General features: G+C 46.3%; 1 protein-coding gene across 4 annotated transcripts in view; it reads right to left on the reverse strand.

Moving 5' to 3' along the window:
• Positions 1-10,313, reverse strand: part of JARID2 (jumonji and AT-rich interaction domain containing 2) — a 228,188-nt gene extending 217,875 nt beyond the window's left edge. The window contains exons 1-2 of one of the 4 annotated variants that reach the window (XM_065911898.1): positions 9,423-10,313; positions 4,662-4,934 (exon numbers count right to left, since the gene is read on the reverse strand). Coding sequence is in view for 1 of the 4 variants with exons in the window: in XM_065911895.1 (XP_065767967.1) it covers positions 9,423-9,467 (45 nt within the window). In the remaining 3 variants the exon portion in view is untranslated. Of the gene's footprint in view, positions 1-4,661; positions 4,935-6,686; positions 6,844-7,132; positions 7,318-9,422 lie in introns of those variants that run through there. The other 3 variants (XM_065911899.1, XM_065911895.1, XM_065911896.1) reach the window with 3 other exon arrangements.
• Positions 10,314-16,498: the final 6,185 nt, after the last annotated feature.

Here is a 16,498-nt window from a genome sequence, read left to right on the forward strand (position 1 = left end):
GGGCGGGAGGAGATCACACCGTCTACTTGTATCTACTTGTATCGTGTTCGTCTCACGTGCCCAGCAACACGGCGCTACTTCAGGTGTGCAGCCAAGTGACTCTGCTACCCATCTTTTACATTGCTTATTCAGATTCCTTTTCATTACAGGTTTATTACAAGATACTGAACATAATCACCTTCTAGTCTTTAAAGCTTTGTTCCATATTCCAAAACGGACTTTAGAGTATCTGTTGCTCTTCATTTGGCTTGTTAAGAGGCAGAGAATTCATCTGATTTATTCATTTCTGAGTCAGCCTGGAAGGCTGCTGACAGGCTTCCTATCTCTAGGTTGGTGATTTCCAACTGTGTAATCATACCTTCTTGAGCATTTGTGAACTGTATGCAGTTTACAAAGTGCTTTCACATCAAAAATCTCACTGACCCTCCCAGCCACAAGTCTGTGAGGTGCATGGAACAAGTTTTCCAGGTGAGGAAGCAGCTCAAAGAGGTTCTGTGGCTTACCCCGGGTCATACAGCCAGTGCAACACAGGGCTCAACCCTGGGCTCAGCTCCTATTCCCAGTCTTGTCCACTAGGACCACAGAGGTGCCCTACACATTCAGAACAAGCCCCTCACAATCTGAGGCGCTGAGCTCCCTAAGCCCACATACAAGCCATGAGGCATGGACACAAAGCAGAGAAGACGCCGAGTCTGAAGAAGATCGACGGCCAACTGCTGCCGAACAGAGGAAGCATTCACACGGCGCCCCTCCTGCAAACCAGGCAGGGAGTGAACGCAAGAAACACATGCGCAGCCCTAATCCCTTCTCATTTCCTCCTGGCACCTGTTTCTGCCCCCACAGGCGCCGAACACTTCTAACAGCTGGTAGAAATGAGAACCGAGAGATAGCACACACAACCACTGGAGATCAAGCTCTACCCCAAATCCTGGTTGGGGGAAAAATGGAGAAAGAACACCCAGATTCAAGAAGAGAGCCACAAAAACAGGGCGCCAGAAAATCTCCCAACATTCCCCCTGGGGGACTCAGTCACATCAACCAGAGGGTCTCTTGGTGGAAAACCCCACCCCACACCCTACCCAAAAATACTGCTGGTTGTACCGGAGAAAATACATGACAAGAGCTATGGAGGGGCAAAATGTGTGGCTATGAATATGATGACCTTCTAGGACTCCTGGTAACTAAACACTGCTGCCAGTATTTCAATGCTCACTGCCTACCTCTTCATGGGTGGTGGAGCTTGACAGATTTACAAAATTAGAACTTAAAATCCAATTTAGGCCTTCTAGGCCGCACCAGCTCTCAGAATCAGCTCCCAAGACTGTCAGTAGGGTTCCCCTTTCTAAGGCCTTCATACATCCTATGAATATGTGAGTAATTACATGTAATGTTCTCATTACTCACGCAGCCTCATTAACACATCTGGGCAGCCTTTGCTGACTGCCCAGCCCAGACCCTGGTGAGGATTTGAGGGCAAATGATTTCCCCCAGCACCCCGTGGTCCCCTAAGCAGCAAAAGTCAGGGGCAACAATAAAGTTGCCAGAAAAAGCATCGAAGTCTATTTGTCACAGCCCCTGCAAAACCAAATGAATTCAGAAGCCTGGAGAGCAAACACAGCCCGGGCCAGTTCTCAGGTGCACCGGACAGGATGGGGTGGGGGCACTTATAAAACACGGAGCAAGCACCAGCCGGGCCCCAGGGCAACTGGGACCTCATGGCTTTTTCCAATCAGGACTAAGGAGACAGGCAGCTGTGGAGAAGAGGGTAGCTCCACCAACTGGTGTTTAAAAAAACAACAAACACTCACTTGCAACAGATCCACTCCTACTACAGAGGCTGAAAAACTGCCTCAACTTCCCCCCAACTTTCTCAAGTAAAAAAAACCTATCCAAAGGCTGCCAAGAGCCTCTATTATGGCCTTTTCTCCACCTCCTGGGGCTACTCTGATCATTCCTTTTACCTCCAGTTCATCTGGACTAAAATATGGGGAGGAGATCCAGCCTTTCACTCTCTGGCCAGGGTCTGCTGGCCTCAGTTTTCCCTTCTGTAAAACGGACTCAACAGTCTCTTCCTCTCCTGTGAGCTCACTAGAGAAACAGTAACTGTGGGCAGTTATTTCAGAACTGACTGGGTCTCCTCACCATGCTAGTGTGTTTCCTACAGTCCAAGCTCTGCTGGTACAATTCTTCAAATGGCAGAAAAGTCCTAAGAGGCGTGGGCGAGCCCCCTCACAAGAGTAGTCAAGTCTGTGGCCAGACAGACCAGGGGAAGCAGAAAGCAAGCCCAACAGAAGCACAGAGTCCAGGGCTGGAGCCCAGCTGCCCACTCAGGTGGGCCCGAGGCCTGGCCCTTGGGAACGGGATCCACCTCTGCACAACATGGGCCCCTCCGCACCCTACACGTCCTGACAAAGAGGAGAGAGCGCAGACAGACAAAAGCACCTGCAAGAGGTGGGGGACAGGACGGGCCGGGGCAGGCAGATCAATCAACCGGGAGCAGGTTCAGCTCGACTTTTGATAATTTTATTCCGAATCAAAAATGAATGAAAAACCCTTACTGCAAAGTGTGAGACTGTCAGAAGGCCACAGGGTTGTTAGAAGTCAAGAAAAATTATACTCTAAAAGGATAAGGAAAAATTGCACTCAAATTGTCTTTTTAAAAACAGGAGACCAAAGTCATCCGAGTTCCCACCTCCTGGAATGAAAGTGGTCTGAGATGAAGGAGCAAGTGTGGAGAAGGCTTTATGGACACGCAAGGGACCCAAAACACCAAGTCTGGGGCCTGGAAAAGGAACCAAGGTTTGCAGAGCAAGGGCGGGCAGTCAGAGGAGCAAAGAGATCAGATCCATGGGAGACAGAGAGAAGCAACAGAAACAGACTCAGACAGCAACAACTGAAGTTCAACAGGTCTCCTTTCCTCTAACAGGTAGGCTTAAGGATCTGAAATGGAACAGACCTTTACCATATCTCCTAAGTAAGACAAAATAATTAAAGTTGCTGGATTACAAGATATAAGCTTCTGAACTCCACATAAATGAAGTGTAAAATCACTCATCTTTCTACCCCCACCATCCTGAGAATGACACAAACTCTGAAAGTATTACAAATTACCTCAGCAGAGCCATTCTAACGGATCCACATTTTATCTGCGCTACCTGGCATGAACTAGATAAGGAAGTCTAGTTTAATATTTGGGGATTAAGGCTAAACATAATGGAAGCACTCTTACAGCTGATGGGGACCATAAGTTGGTTAGCTAACGTAAAGTTTGTTAAGCAGTAAGTCTTTAATATATATGTATATAGGTTGAGCATATACATATATACGTACAAGTGAATGTAATGAACACATAAATATGCTTTTAGTTACAGATTTTTTTAAATTATTTATTTGGCTATGCAAGGTCTCAGCTGCATCACAGAGGCTTCTACTGTGGTGTCCCAGCTTAGCTGCCTCGAGGCATGTCGGATCTTAGTTCCCAGAACAGGGATCGAACCAGTGTCCTCTGCATTAGAAGACAGATTCTTAACCGCTGGACCACCAGGGAAGTTTTTGTTACAGATAATTTTGAGAATTCGTGGTACTCCATGTCAAGATTTTTGTTTGCTGGGAAGGGAGTTCAGCCATAAATGAAGCTTGGTTCTTAAAAGGGAACCACTTGCAAAGCAGAATGGGTGCGAAATCTCACAGATTTCCCCCAAGTCTTTTATTTTTTTTTTATTTTTTATTTTTTCAGTGGGTTTTGTCATACACTGATATGAATCAGCCATAGAGTTACACGTATTTCCCATCCCGATCCCCACTCCCACCTCCCCCCCCAAGTCTTTTAAATAGCAGGCCCACATCTAATTTAACAATCTCGCTTTTACAGTAATTCACTTTTTATCAAGGGTTCCCATTCAGCTTTAAGTTTTCATAGAAACCAACTCTCTTGTCACACTCGTTCAAAGGTTTATATAATATTTAACTGAAATTGCAGTTAAGTCTAACTGGAATAACCAGATTTGGGAACAAACAACTGGCACTTGGCAAGCCTTCTATATGGGTAAGAGCCAAAGGGGACAGAGGCACACACTCCCCGGGCCTGCCCACTGGCAGGGAGCTTCATGCAGGGATGTCACAGCCAGGATGAACTGGGTAGGCTGGGTAGGTGGAAGGTGGTTAGTACAAGAGCTGTTGCTACGATCCTGGGAAAGATTTAGACACAGACCAGTAGAAGGAAAATCAGAACCATTCAAGCAGAATTCCAAAAACGAAACTTCTTAGACTGAAAAACGTATGGCTGAGTATTAAAAAGTCAGATCCTCAGACCAGCATGACCAAGGGCAAACCTTAAAAATAAACCGAAAAACCCTAAAATAAACCTAAAGACCTTAAAAATAAACCTAAAGAATCTCTTCAGCATGCATTTACAATTAAAAAAAAAAAACTTGCAGCGAACTAGAAAAGTGTGCATCAACCAAAAAACTCAAAGTTCATCTTCACACACACACCAAAAAACCCGATAAGGAAAAAAAAAAAAACCCCAACAATGCCTACCTACAGCTAACAGAATCCTTCCATCCATACTGCCCTGGCAACATGGGTTGTACTCTATAAAAATAATGCCAGTGTAACACCTCTCAATTTTTACAATTCACTCTGGAGTCTGAGCTGCCTACCTGAGCATTTCATGTCATTTTTCCAGATCCAGATTACTAACTCATTATGGTTCGCTTTACCAAAGTAGCCTATGTTTTGAGTGACATGTTTCATCCTTATTTTTCCATTAGCCCTGTAATTTTTACTGTTCGATTTTGTAGGACTTGATGTTTTTCACCAACGCAGACACGCTACGTGAGATACAGCTCTGGTTACACAGATCTGGACTGTTCAGTAGGACAGCTTCATATGTTCAGTCACACGAAGCAATGACTTGTCCAAATTGAGCTGTCCTGTAAGGATCAAAAAAACATACTGGGTTTCAAAGACACAAGATGAAAAAAAAGGTAGATTAGTATAGATTTCTATTTGTATTGATTATATGTTAAAATGATCATATGTTCAGTATACTAGGTTAAATAAAACTCTCATTAAACTAAAAAAAGAAAGTTCAGCTTAGCCTTTATTGAGTATTTCAATGTTAGGCTTAACATGACTTTCCCATATGTCTGAAAAGAAGAAAAGGGTTTTATTTAAAATCTGAAAGACACTGGTTACATACTCCAAAAAATTTTTTTCTTTCTGAAGGAGGAAATTTTAAATAACCTTTGGAGCAGGATATATATTAAGATTAACACTGGAGTTCTTTCCAAGGCATCTGGAAGTGAGTCAACAGCCCTCAGCCAAGCAACAAGAACTGGTCTGACCTCTTAGGACAGGAAACAGCCATGAAACCATCTAAGCACCAAGTAATTCTAGTTGGCCCTTTGGGGGACACACAAGTCAGATACTTGTCTACAGTAAAGTAATAACCCAAGTAATCATAAATTGGATTATTTTTAAAGATGATTTTTTTTTTAAATTTCAGCAACACACTTCGAACTCTTGACAGTATTCCTTCCATAATCTCTCCAGACAGTGATTGTTGCTAAACTGTTTCTGCCCAGAGACTTATGTGAGAAAGAGAATGGGTTTTCTCCACTACTAGAAACAGGCGGAAAGCAAGCCACCACAACAGCTCAAAAAAGAAAAAAAATACAGCAATTAAATAAGGTATGCACGTCCCCCCCAAAACCACAAAATAAATCAGTTAGGTGTAAAATGGGGGGGGGGGGAACCAACTTATAAATCCTACCGCTACATTGTGGTGTAGTTCTACTTTTTCTCTTCACAATTTTATGCAATTAGAGTAAACTTTGCTTTTGAATCTTGTAACACAAACTTTTCCCCCAGTTTTCAATCACACTGCATTTTTAAATCAGAAAATTAAATACCTAAAATTTACATTCTAGTGTTACAAATTCTTCTTCAGCTGTCCTAGAAATCAAACTGGTAATTTGTTTTCCTGCTAACTGCATGAATCATATCTTTATGTGGCAGAGATTTCTATTTCAAACTCACACCTTCTATAAAGCATCAAGTATCAAATAGTTTTGAAGTCTAGGTATCTTATCTGTTATACTCGACAGCAATAACCAACCAGTGGAGTGACAGGAATGGCATAAAATACCCATAGAGCAAAACATGTAACTTTTTATTGTCCCAGTGGATTGGGGCTTTGAAAGGCAAATGTTTTCAGTTATTTAAGGTACTGTAGTGGGAATCGTGCCCAGCAATTAAGACAGGATTGCACTGCAATTTATGAGTTTTTCAAAAACGTCATTTAATATGAAATATAACAATCATTTTCCCCAAAGCTTGCCATCTACAATCCCACCCCCAAACTCTGTTTTGCTAAAGCAATAAACTAAATGGCAACGCGGCAGGCATCTAAGGCTTTGGAGACCAATTGTAGGGAATGCGCTGCCTTCCACCAGCTCAATAATTTCATCTTACATAGAAACAGAACAGTTTTACATCTTCCACGCACATCATCTCACGCACGCGATCTCTGATAAAGTGAAAAGGCAAAAGCATGTATTACTTTGTCTATTTTACATAAGAGTAAATAAACCTAGATTTCCCGCCTCTCGTGCTCTCGTTCTGAAGAACTGAGCCCAAGACACCTTAGACTTGCAGTCCAGGGCTCTTCAAAGGACACCTACCAATCACTGGTCGTCTTCCGTCTGCCCCAACCCATGAACTACTCCATAGGCCTAGAGCTGGCATAGCGAATAAGTGCCACTCTGGTGTTTCAAGGCTTCCAGAAAACCAACAGCTGATGCCGTGCTGCATCGCCCCGCCACATCCTGCCGAGACATCCCCAACACGACTTAAAGTTGACAATGTGGCCAAAACCATCACGCGGTTCTCCTGCAAAGCCAAGCTGCCCCACTTAAGTTTCCCTCCTTTGCAAAAGCATTGACGAGAAAGCACGACCACCACCGCAATAATGACACAGCCGTCAGGAGACCTGGAAACAGAGGAAGCGAAAACGTTTTCGCAGATAGGAGGCGTCTTCGGCCTGCTGCCCACCCCCGAAACGGAACCAGAGCAGGGTCGGGGGCGCTCGCCAGGGGACCACAGGCTCCCAGCGGCTCCCTGCGCTCACCTGGAGGGCAGCGCGGCGATTCGCGGCGGAAGGCCGAGGCTGATGGCATCCTCCTCCTCCTCCCGCGCGGCAGCCCCCGCCTTCGCACCACCGCTCCCTCCGCCCCCGCAGCCCCGCCGCGCTGGAACCTCCCGCCCGACTTTTGACGTCACGGAGGAGGAGAAGGTTCCACCCGGGCCCGTCCCTTTGTGACGTCACAATGACAACAGAACCCGGCCTAAGCGTCCGGGAACCCGGAGCCGCGGGGGGCGGAGGGAGGGGGCGGAGGCCGGCGCGAGGCGGGGGAGGAACCGGGGGGCGGGGAGGGGGCGCGCTGACGTCTAGCCGGCTTAACCTGTTGCTCGCGGGCCCGCACTGGAGCCGGCGGGCCAGGCCGCGGGGAGCCGGCCGCGCCGCCGCCGCCATGCTCGGCCGTGCGCGCGCTGGGGGGCGCCCGCCGCAGCCGCGCGCTGCCCGCCCCCTCCCCGCCACGCCCCCGCCCCGCTCGCCGCGCCGCGCCGCCCCCTCCCCAGGCCGACCGGCCGCGCCGCCCCCGCGCCCCACCCACCCATCCGTTCTCCCGCCCCCCCCGAGCCCGCAGCCCGTAGCCCGCCCCCTACAGGCCGCCCGCGGCCTCCCAGACCCGGCCCAGCCCGCCGCGACCCCCGCGCCACCCCCCCCGCCCCGCCGCACCGGCTCGAGCACGTCAGGAACACAGGCTCCGCTCCCCGAGCGTTAACTCGTGCTCTGCCTCCTGTGGCCGCCGCCAGCCGCGGGCAGGCGGCCGGACGCCCGGAATCGACACAATCCGCTGACCACCGGGAACAAAAAATCCCACCCCACGCCGCTCCCCAACTTAGCGAGGGCTGGGATGGGGGCGGGGGTGGCTCTGGTCCAAGTTCTACCCCCTTTTTGCTTTGTGACTGCACCCGGATCGGACGTGCCCCGGGAAGGCATCCACGCTCGCAGGCAAGCTTGTCTCCCTGCAGTTTCTACAGCCCGAGTTTAAACTAGTCTTTTGCATTCTCCTCAGCCCTCTGCAATGCGGATGTATTTTAATTCTTATATTCTTTAGGGACCAACGTTTTAAGTTGGGCTTGATTATTTAACCTTGCATTTCTTTCATAGTTGAAGTTTATGTGTCTAGGTTAGGATCAGCCCTCAAGAAGAGGTATTCAGCTTTCCCATTAAATCTATTTTTTTACAAAACCAGTGCCCCGAAGGTCATCTCCCATTACACACATCATAGTGCTCAAAAAGGGAAAATATTAACACCAATTTGTCCACCCGAGTTAAATCAAACTTTCTTATAACATTGCTTTATTCCTAATGTGTGTTCATTCGGCCTTTTTTTTTTTAAGAGGTTCTTTGATTTAAAGCATGCAGCTAATCACCGATCACTTGAGTGCATATTTGGTTAATCCTCGGTCCCCCCTCTCCTCTCCCTCCCCCCAAACTTAAAAAAAAAAAAAGTCACCACACACAAAACAAAAACACTCCCCATGCCAATCAAAACGTAGCTGTACTATGCACAAAACAAATTTAACTATTCCAAACCATTTAAATCTCGGAATAATCACCAAATTTCAGAAGCCCAGTTAACTGGGAGAAATTAATTGTAGTCACTTACATTTACATTCACATGCCTACTTAAAAATGTTAACTATATTCTATGTCTTTTTCCCCTAAAACTGGAAACCATGAATTTTTAAACAAAACCAGTCCCATTATTAAAGTCAATCCCAACAAATGCATTCCCTGTAATATGATTCCCAACTGGTTTATGTCGCGAACCAAATAAGCCAAAACGACCACATACATTAAATTTGATGTGCCAGTGCAAGGAACAAGATCGCCATAATCGGACCCTCGATTACAACTTAAAGGGCTTCCAACACACACGCGTTACACGATTTCCCAAATAACATTAATAATAATAACAGACTCATTTGCATGCAAAGTGCAATATGGGGACAAATTCGCCCGAGAATGCAGTTTAGTTATATTACCGCAGCCCCCACCTCCCCGACTAGGCTCCACCAAAATCCCCTGCCTTTCATCTAAAACTAGATTATGGTTGTGTCATTCGAGGTCAATTTATTCACTGGAGGTATCGCTACACCAATCTGTTTTTGCATCCAAACTAGGCAGACACGACTTTGCCTGAAAAGCCTTCTTTCAGAAAAGAAAGAAACAGCCTTATCGGACGCTGTATTTCAAACCCTTCAGCTGCAGAATTATCTATAAACTTGACATTCACAGCCATTGCTTAAAACTACAAGTCAAAGGATGTGTTGTTAGGAGCACTTACGTATTTCTTCTGGATGATATTCCTCTTGGGTCTTTCCTTGCTCATTCTGAGATCCAAATGCTGATTGCAAAAGGGGACAATTGCTTCATGAATTTAAAGCCGTCAGAAATTTGCAAAAAAATATCTTGGTGGTTTTTATTGTTGTTGGTGGTGGCTGATCTTGTAATCCGACTTTTCTTCCTCTTTCCCCAAAGCCTGATTCGCCTTGAAATAAATCCGAAATTGGGAAGGGAAAAAAAAAAAAAAAGCCAAAGACGAAGCAAACAAAAAAAAAAATTCACTTTAGTAAAACACTCATAATGGAAAATTTCCCCCGAAACACACACACACAAAAAAAACCGACGCCCTTCACTCCCCCCCCTTTTTCCTCCAAAAACTACATCAGCGAAACGTGAAGGTCCTTAGTGTCTGAGCTGTAGTTACATCTTGGAAAAGAAAAGGGAAAGATAAATAAAAAATGTTGGAAGTCACGTTTGTGCTGCAGCAGCAGTGCGAGCAGAAGAGTCAACTCCAGCGGCGGCGGCGGCGGCGGCGGCAGCACCACAGCGAGGGCTCGCCGAGTCTCTTTTTTCCAAGCCCCCTAACCAATGAGAGAGAGGCTATCCAGCCCAACTTTAAATGGACTCTGCTTTTATACAAGTTAGGGCTCCTCGAATAATTCCCCACCGGACGTCAGCCGAAAACTCCCACAGCTGGGCCACCAGGCGCCCGCCTACTCCAGTGCGGACCGCCCCTGGCCCAGCCCAGAGGACCCCCATGGCCCCGTCGACGAGACACCCGAGAGACCTCGACGAACCCTTCCCGGGCTACCCTGCAGGCATCGCTCCCACGCCGAGCCTAAGACTGGAATTGAGAGAGGCTCCCTAGCTCAATGCATGGCACGCTCGGTCGCTCCACCTCACCCCCTTTCCCCAGCTTGCCGCTCACCCCTCGGCCGCCACAACGCTAGCCCCCGCCACGCCGCGTGTCTACCTGCAGCCGGGCTGCTGGATGCCAGTGCCCCAGGACGCCTGGCCCCGGGGAGAGCCGCCTATTCCCGGGGCACCTTAGAATGGTCCCCTTGATCTTCTGGAAGTTGTAGTCCCCCGACTACAAAATGGCTATGGCCATGGGCGCTGGGAACTACAATTCCCAGCCTGCCCCGCAAGCCTGTCACTCAACTCCCCTCCCCACCTCCCCGCCCCCGCCCCCCTCGCTGGCCCTGCCAACAAACGCTTGGACGTGTCCCGCGTGTGACACTGAGCGAGGCTGGCTCGGGATTGGCCCGCAGAGCGTGTGGTCCGCGAGCGAGGAACTCCCCACGCCGGCCCGCCCCCGCCCCCCGGCCGCGGCCCCCCTCCCCCGGCGGCGGCCGGCCCCCTCCCCTCGCGCCCCGCCCCCACCCGCGGCGCGAACCGCCTGTGGAATCGAGGAATCGCGCGCGCGCGCGCGCGCGCCGGCCCGCGCCGAGCGGCGGGGGAGGGACGCGCCGCGTCCCGGGGGAAGGCCTCGGAGCGTGGCGGCGCGGGGGGCGGTGTCGGCTAGGGGTTGGAGCCCGTCCTGAGGAAAACTGGGCCACGCACCAAGAGGAATCCTCGGTGCGAACTAGTTGATCGGCGGCGCCTGCTGCCTCGGCGGCACAGCCGGTGTCACCTCAGGACACCGCCTCGCGTCTCCACACGGAGCGTGCTGCGGTCGGGCTCGGGGGGAGCCCGAGGTCACCTCGCGGAAAGGCCACCTCCCGGCGCGGCACGCGGCCTGGCGGGCGAGGACGGCCTCGGGGGTGGGGGGACCCCAAAAGGGAAGCCCCGGCCGCCGCCTCCTACAAAAAAAAAAAAAAAAGAACAACAAAAAATCATCACCGTCTTTTAAGAGATCGCTCTGGATCTTGGCTGGTCCCGGCGTCTCTTGCGTCTGGAGTGCCTGTTAGAGAGGCTACAACGTTGAGGGGAAACGAGTGGAATATGGAGTCCGAGCCACACAGACCCGCACACCGCGAGGAAGCGTCTGGAACGCCGAGTGCCGGGAATACCACCCGCGGTAGCCACGCGAGAACCCGCGTTCTACCTGCCTCTGCCCCCTGTTGTGCTCATTTAATCGTTGATCTGAAGGAAGGAGTCAGCCCCGGTGTCTCTCTTCGGCCTTCGCCTTATTAACTACTTCAAGTCTCTTTTAGCCAGTCTGCATTGTTAATTTCCTTATTCGCACCGTAAATGTAGAGTAGTGATGTTTTAAAGAATCTCCTCTCGGGCAGTTCTTTTAAGAAACGGGAAGTGGAATTAAGTACGCCTTCATATTCGTTCCTATACATTCAATTCTCCTTCCCATCCCCTAGATTTTCCTTATGTAGGAAGTATCATAATCGTTAGGTTTTATCTACAGCAGCGTTTGAAGAGTCAGTGTTTGAAGTGTTTGAGGAGTGTCTAGAAAGGTCTCAAACTGGAGGTGAGAGACCTGTCATACCACCCTGGGCCCTTTCTTAAAAGGTACGGGATGGCCTCTCTGAGCTGGTCAATTTCCTCATCAACAAATTAGTGATCATCACATCCTATGGAGTGGATTATGTAATAATGTTAGCCCAGCTAAGAAACAGACACGTTATTAAAAGATTTCTGTAAATCAAAGTTTTGGTTTTGTTGCACAGCATGGTATGCTGGATCTTAGTTCCTTGATCAGGGATGGAACCCGTGGCCCTGAAGTGGAATCCAGAGTCCTAACGGTTGGGTCACAAGGGAATTCTCAATAAAGTGCTATTTTAAAATGCTTTTTAATTATGACTTTACCTTTTTTTAAAAGATTTGCTTTCTAAATTGAAATAATGTGTCATATGTTGATTTCAGTCATAAAAATAAATGACCTTCTGTGCCTTCATATGGCACATATCCTGAAGGACCCAATAGAACAGATTTCATTTTTCCATACTGGCCACCCAAGTGACTTTATACAAGTGACTTTTTACAATGAGGTGGTTTCAAGAGACTTTCTGATTATTATGACCTGTATACTGGCAGTCTCCACTTCTCCACACTCAGGGTTTTAGCCAGCTCTCAGGAGGTTTAATGTCAGATCTGCCCTTCCCCAGGCAAAATTCTTAAGAACAAAGGTGGGTTTCTTCTAGGTTCTCTCAGCTAGCCTCTGAGGCTAAGCTGCTCTGTCCCCAGGCAGAGAACTCTCCTGCTGAGCTACCAACTTCAGGTCACCACATAAAAACCATTCTAGTTGAGGCTGGAGGGTAGGCGAAAGGAAGGAATTTGCTCATTTCCAAAAGATTTGGATAACGTTCACGTTGTTTTCCCTGAAAAGGAAAATAGACTGGTCTTTTTAGGGGTTGAAAGCCTTTCCTGTTGTGGAAGTAACTATCTCCTGATGAACTTCCTTTTACCTTTACTGTCTTTTTACTCCTCTTTTTCGTTTTCTATCAGTGAATTATCACTCTTTCTCCTGATGATTTTAACCCATCCAGCACTTTTCTTGACCTATTCAAGTCGTGGTGTGAGCAATGCGAGGGTAGGGGAAGACCTCACTAGGTACAGTGTTGCTACAGGACCTATATGCCAGCACTCATCTCATCTGAAGACAGCCCTCAAAAGTCCTTTGTTAAGAAGCACACAGCTCAGTAGAAAAGGCAGACTCATGACTGATTACGATACCTCTGAAAAGTACTGTATTTGCACTATGAAAAGGTGGCAAAGGGAATGCATTACTGAGGTGACCAGGAATGAAGGAGTTTTGAAGGATGAGTAGGAGTTTAGCAGTTTGAAGTATGCTGAGCAACTTTACTGCATTAAAAAAATAAAATTCTTGAGACCTAAAAAAAAAACCACACTCATGGATGGGATTCTGTTTTGTTAGAAGTAACCAAAGATAAAACTGAGAGGTGAACTGGAGCCAGAACCAGAAAGGTTCTGCATGCCACTTTGGACTTTGCCTGTAAGCTAAAAAGAAACTCAGAAGGATTTTCACTAGAGGGGTAAAGCGGCTTTGCGTATTTGAAAAGTGATTCTGATTGTGAGAGATGAAGTTAAGGATTGAAGGAAAGAGAGATAGAATCCAGTTGCAATGTGCTTGCATAAATAAGATGAGAAATGATTATAATCTGAATCTAGCCGCAGAGGAAAGAGCAGAGAGAGCAGAGAACAGGTTGAGAAATATTTAGAATGTCAAAAGTCAACAGGACTTGGGAACTGGTTAGCTGGAGGGAATGGTGACTAATGGGCAGAGTCTTAAAATCATTCCTTTAATCTTACCTTTTATGCTCTTAATTAGGTCAATTATCCATCATAGGAAGACTGGGAACATGATGGATGTGAAAGAGGAAGAGGTAACAAACAGGAATAAAAACAGGCCCTTACTATTTGGGGTACACATCTGTATGGGCGACCATACTGAACCAAGCAGTCTAGTCCTCCACTTGATTTCCTATAAGAAATGACAAGGAAAGAATTAAAAAGTTAATAAAGACCAAGGACAGAAGAATAATGCACAGTCCTACATTATATGCATATTGAAACTTCCCTTTTAATGCAAGGAATGACACAAGTTATCCTAGGTGTTTTCAAACATGAATCAACTCCAAGTTTCTCCTAAGAAACAACTTAGGGTTCATCTTCTGCAGAAATCCTGCCTTAACAGCCCATCTTCCCCTACTACCCTTTGTATAAGATACTTACATGCTTACATTCTCCAATTTTGTCTTATGTTCCCATCTCCTCTCCAAATAAAGAAATAAGCTTTCTGAAATCAAGAGACCATGTTGTCTACTTCTCATATTCTCTCTGAAGCTCCAGAAACTTCTCAGAATTTGAAAGGGTCCAGTAATGCTTACTGATGAATATTTCACCCAAACTCTAATGCCTGACTGTTTAGAATATTGCCAGCCGCTTAGTCTGTTGACTTATGATCTCCAATTCTGTTTTGGAGCACCAGTGTTTTTCCTCTTACAGTATCCAAATTCAACATAGTGCTGTATACGCCTTAAGGCCCCAGCTCCAGTCTTACCTCCAGTTGAGCCTGGCTACTGGGCTTCCTCACTCCTGAATTCTCATTGCCCCTGTTACTTCAGCCACATTTTTTAAAAATAAAAATTACAGGGACTTTGCTGGTGGTCCAGTGGGTAAGACTCTGAACTCTCAATACAGGGGGCCTGGGTTCAATCCCTGGCCAGGGAACTAGATCCCACATGCATGCCACAACTACAAAGTCCACAGGCCGCACAGAAGATCCTGAGTGCCACAACTAAGACCCAGCACGGCCAAAATAAATTATTTTTAAAATAATAATAATTATATGTATTTAAGGTTTGAGATGATGTTTGGATATGCATACTCATTTTGACATAGCTGTTACAGTCAAGCTAATTAACATATCCCTCATCTCGAATGGTTACCTTCAGCCCCATTTTTGAGCTTTTAAACTTTGCTCCATGTCGTCTTGTTTTCTGATTATATGATTTGTATGTCTCACCTCATTAGATTGCAAATTTCATAGGGCCATGTTTTGTCTCATACTGAGGCAGCCGTTGGGCAATAAGGTCCATCACTGGGAATCAGATATTCCTAACATTAATCCTGAATGACCTTAAGTCATTCATTTGACCCCTGTGGGCCTTCACTTCATCATACATAAAATGAAAGGGTTAAATTCAATTATCACCAAAGAAATCTTGTGGATCAAACAGGCTCTAATCCTACCTTGACCTTTGGACTATGCTTCCTTGTTCCCCTCTCAGTGCTGGCCCCCCAAGTAGACTTAAATACATAATTGTTAGGTAAGGATTACTAGGGCAAATATCTTTATATGCTTATACATAATTAATTGCCTAATACAACCTTATATTTCTCTGTGATATCTCTTGATACCTTTTACCCAGGCCTCCTGCCTCCATATCCCGTGTGCAGGCCACCTCCCTCATTTTAAAAAATGTGATTCAAGACACATTATTCCATGAAATGTTACCAGGTACTGAAAGAAAAGGATTCTTTGAGGAAATAGATTTGGAATTTCTAACTTACCTGAAGGTACTTTATTGTAGAGTTTAAAATCCCTAAGAGGCATATAGTCTTCCAAACTACCTTGGCCACAGAAGCCTTTTTTTTTTTTAAGGAGCTGGTATCTATGAAACAGTCTCAGAGACATGCTTCACCCAATATGATAAATTTATGCTTCAGAAATGATTGCTGACAATAATTCTTATCTAAGTGACTGAATACTTTATGTGAAGTTTCTAATTTTACATAGGTCTATCTTGGTATGTAGGGAGAAGAGAGTTAGGAGGAGGGATATACAAAATAATCTTTGACTGACATCAGGTTTATAAATAACTTTAAGTCAGTGTACTTAGAAGGTGGGGGCTTCTATTGAGAGAAGGTAGTACAGCTATTTCAAGTTGAGATTTGCAAGAGTATTTTAAAACACACTGGGAGGTAAACTGAGAAGTAAACAGCCTTCTTAAGAGTGAGTGATGTCAAGGAGACATTAGTTCTTTTTGTTATTCACTGCTTCCTGTCCCTGAATTTACAGTCTTATTTGTTAAGCTTTAGTTAAATGCCAGAGCACAAACCAGACACAATAAAATGATATTTTATCCTGGTTGACAATAGACCCTGTTTAGACAAATCACTGAAAGTCCTTGGTTCTCTGGATTTTCTAAAAAATTCTGGACTATCATTACTATTCTGCTTAGATTATGTCTTGTGTTATTGAAAGAGAGCTGGCCCTGATTCAGAAACTCTCTGGTAAGGCAGCCAAGACGGGAAACCTGCAGTTCCTAAAAATAGAAGTTACTGTTTATAATAATACTGCACTCTGTGTTTGGGGGGAAGAAATCATATTGGTGATCAAGGAAACCACAGATTTCATGATGAGGAAACTGAGGCAGAGAGAATTACAAGTAGGCCGGGAAAGAGGGAAGGAATCTCATTAACCAGGACACCTTCTGTTGCAATTAAATGAAGCCCAAATGAAAATGCTAAGGGAATAAAGGGGGCGGAGGGGTTTGCTTCATCTGACTGGGGAGTCCGGAGTCCTAGTTTCGGGGCTACTAATGATGTCCTCGTCTCCCCCACCTCCTTCCTGCTCCTTCTCTCTCTATTCATCTC

Source organism: Muntiacus reevesi, chromosome 20 (genome assembly GCF_963930625.1).
Source record: "Muntiacus reevesi chromosome 20, mMunRee1.1, whole genome shotgun sequence".
In the NCBI taxonomy this organism is placed as follows: Eukaryota; Metazoa; Chordata; class Mammalia; order Artiodactyla; family Cervidae; genus Muntiacus; species Muntiacus reevesi.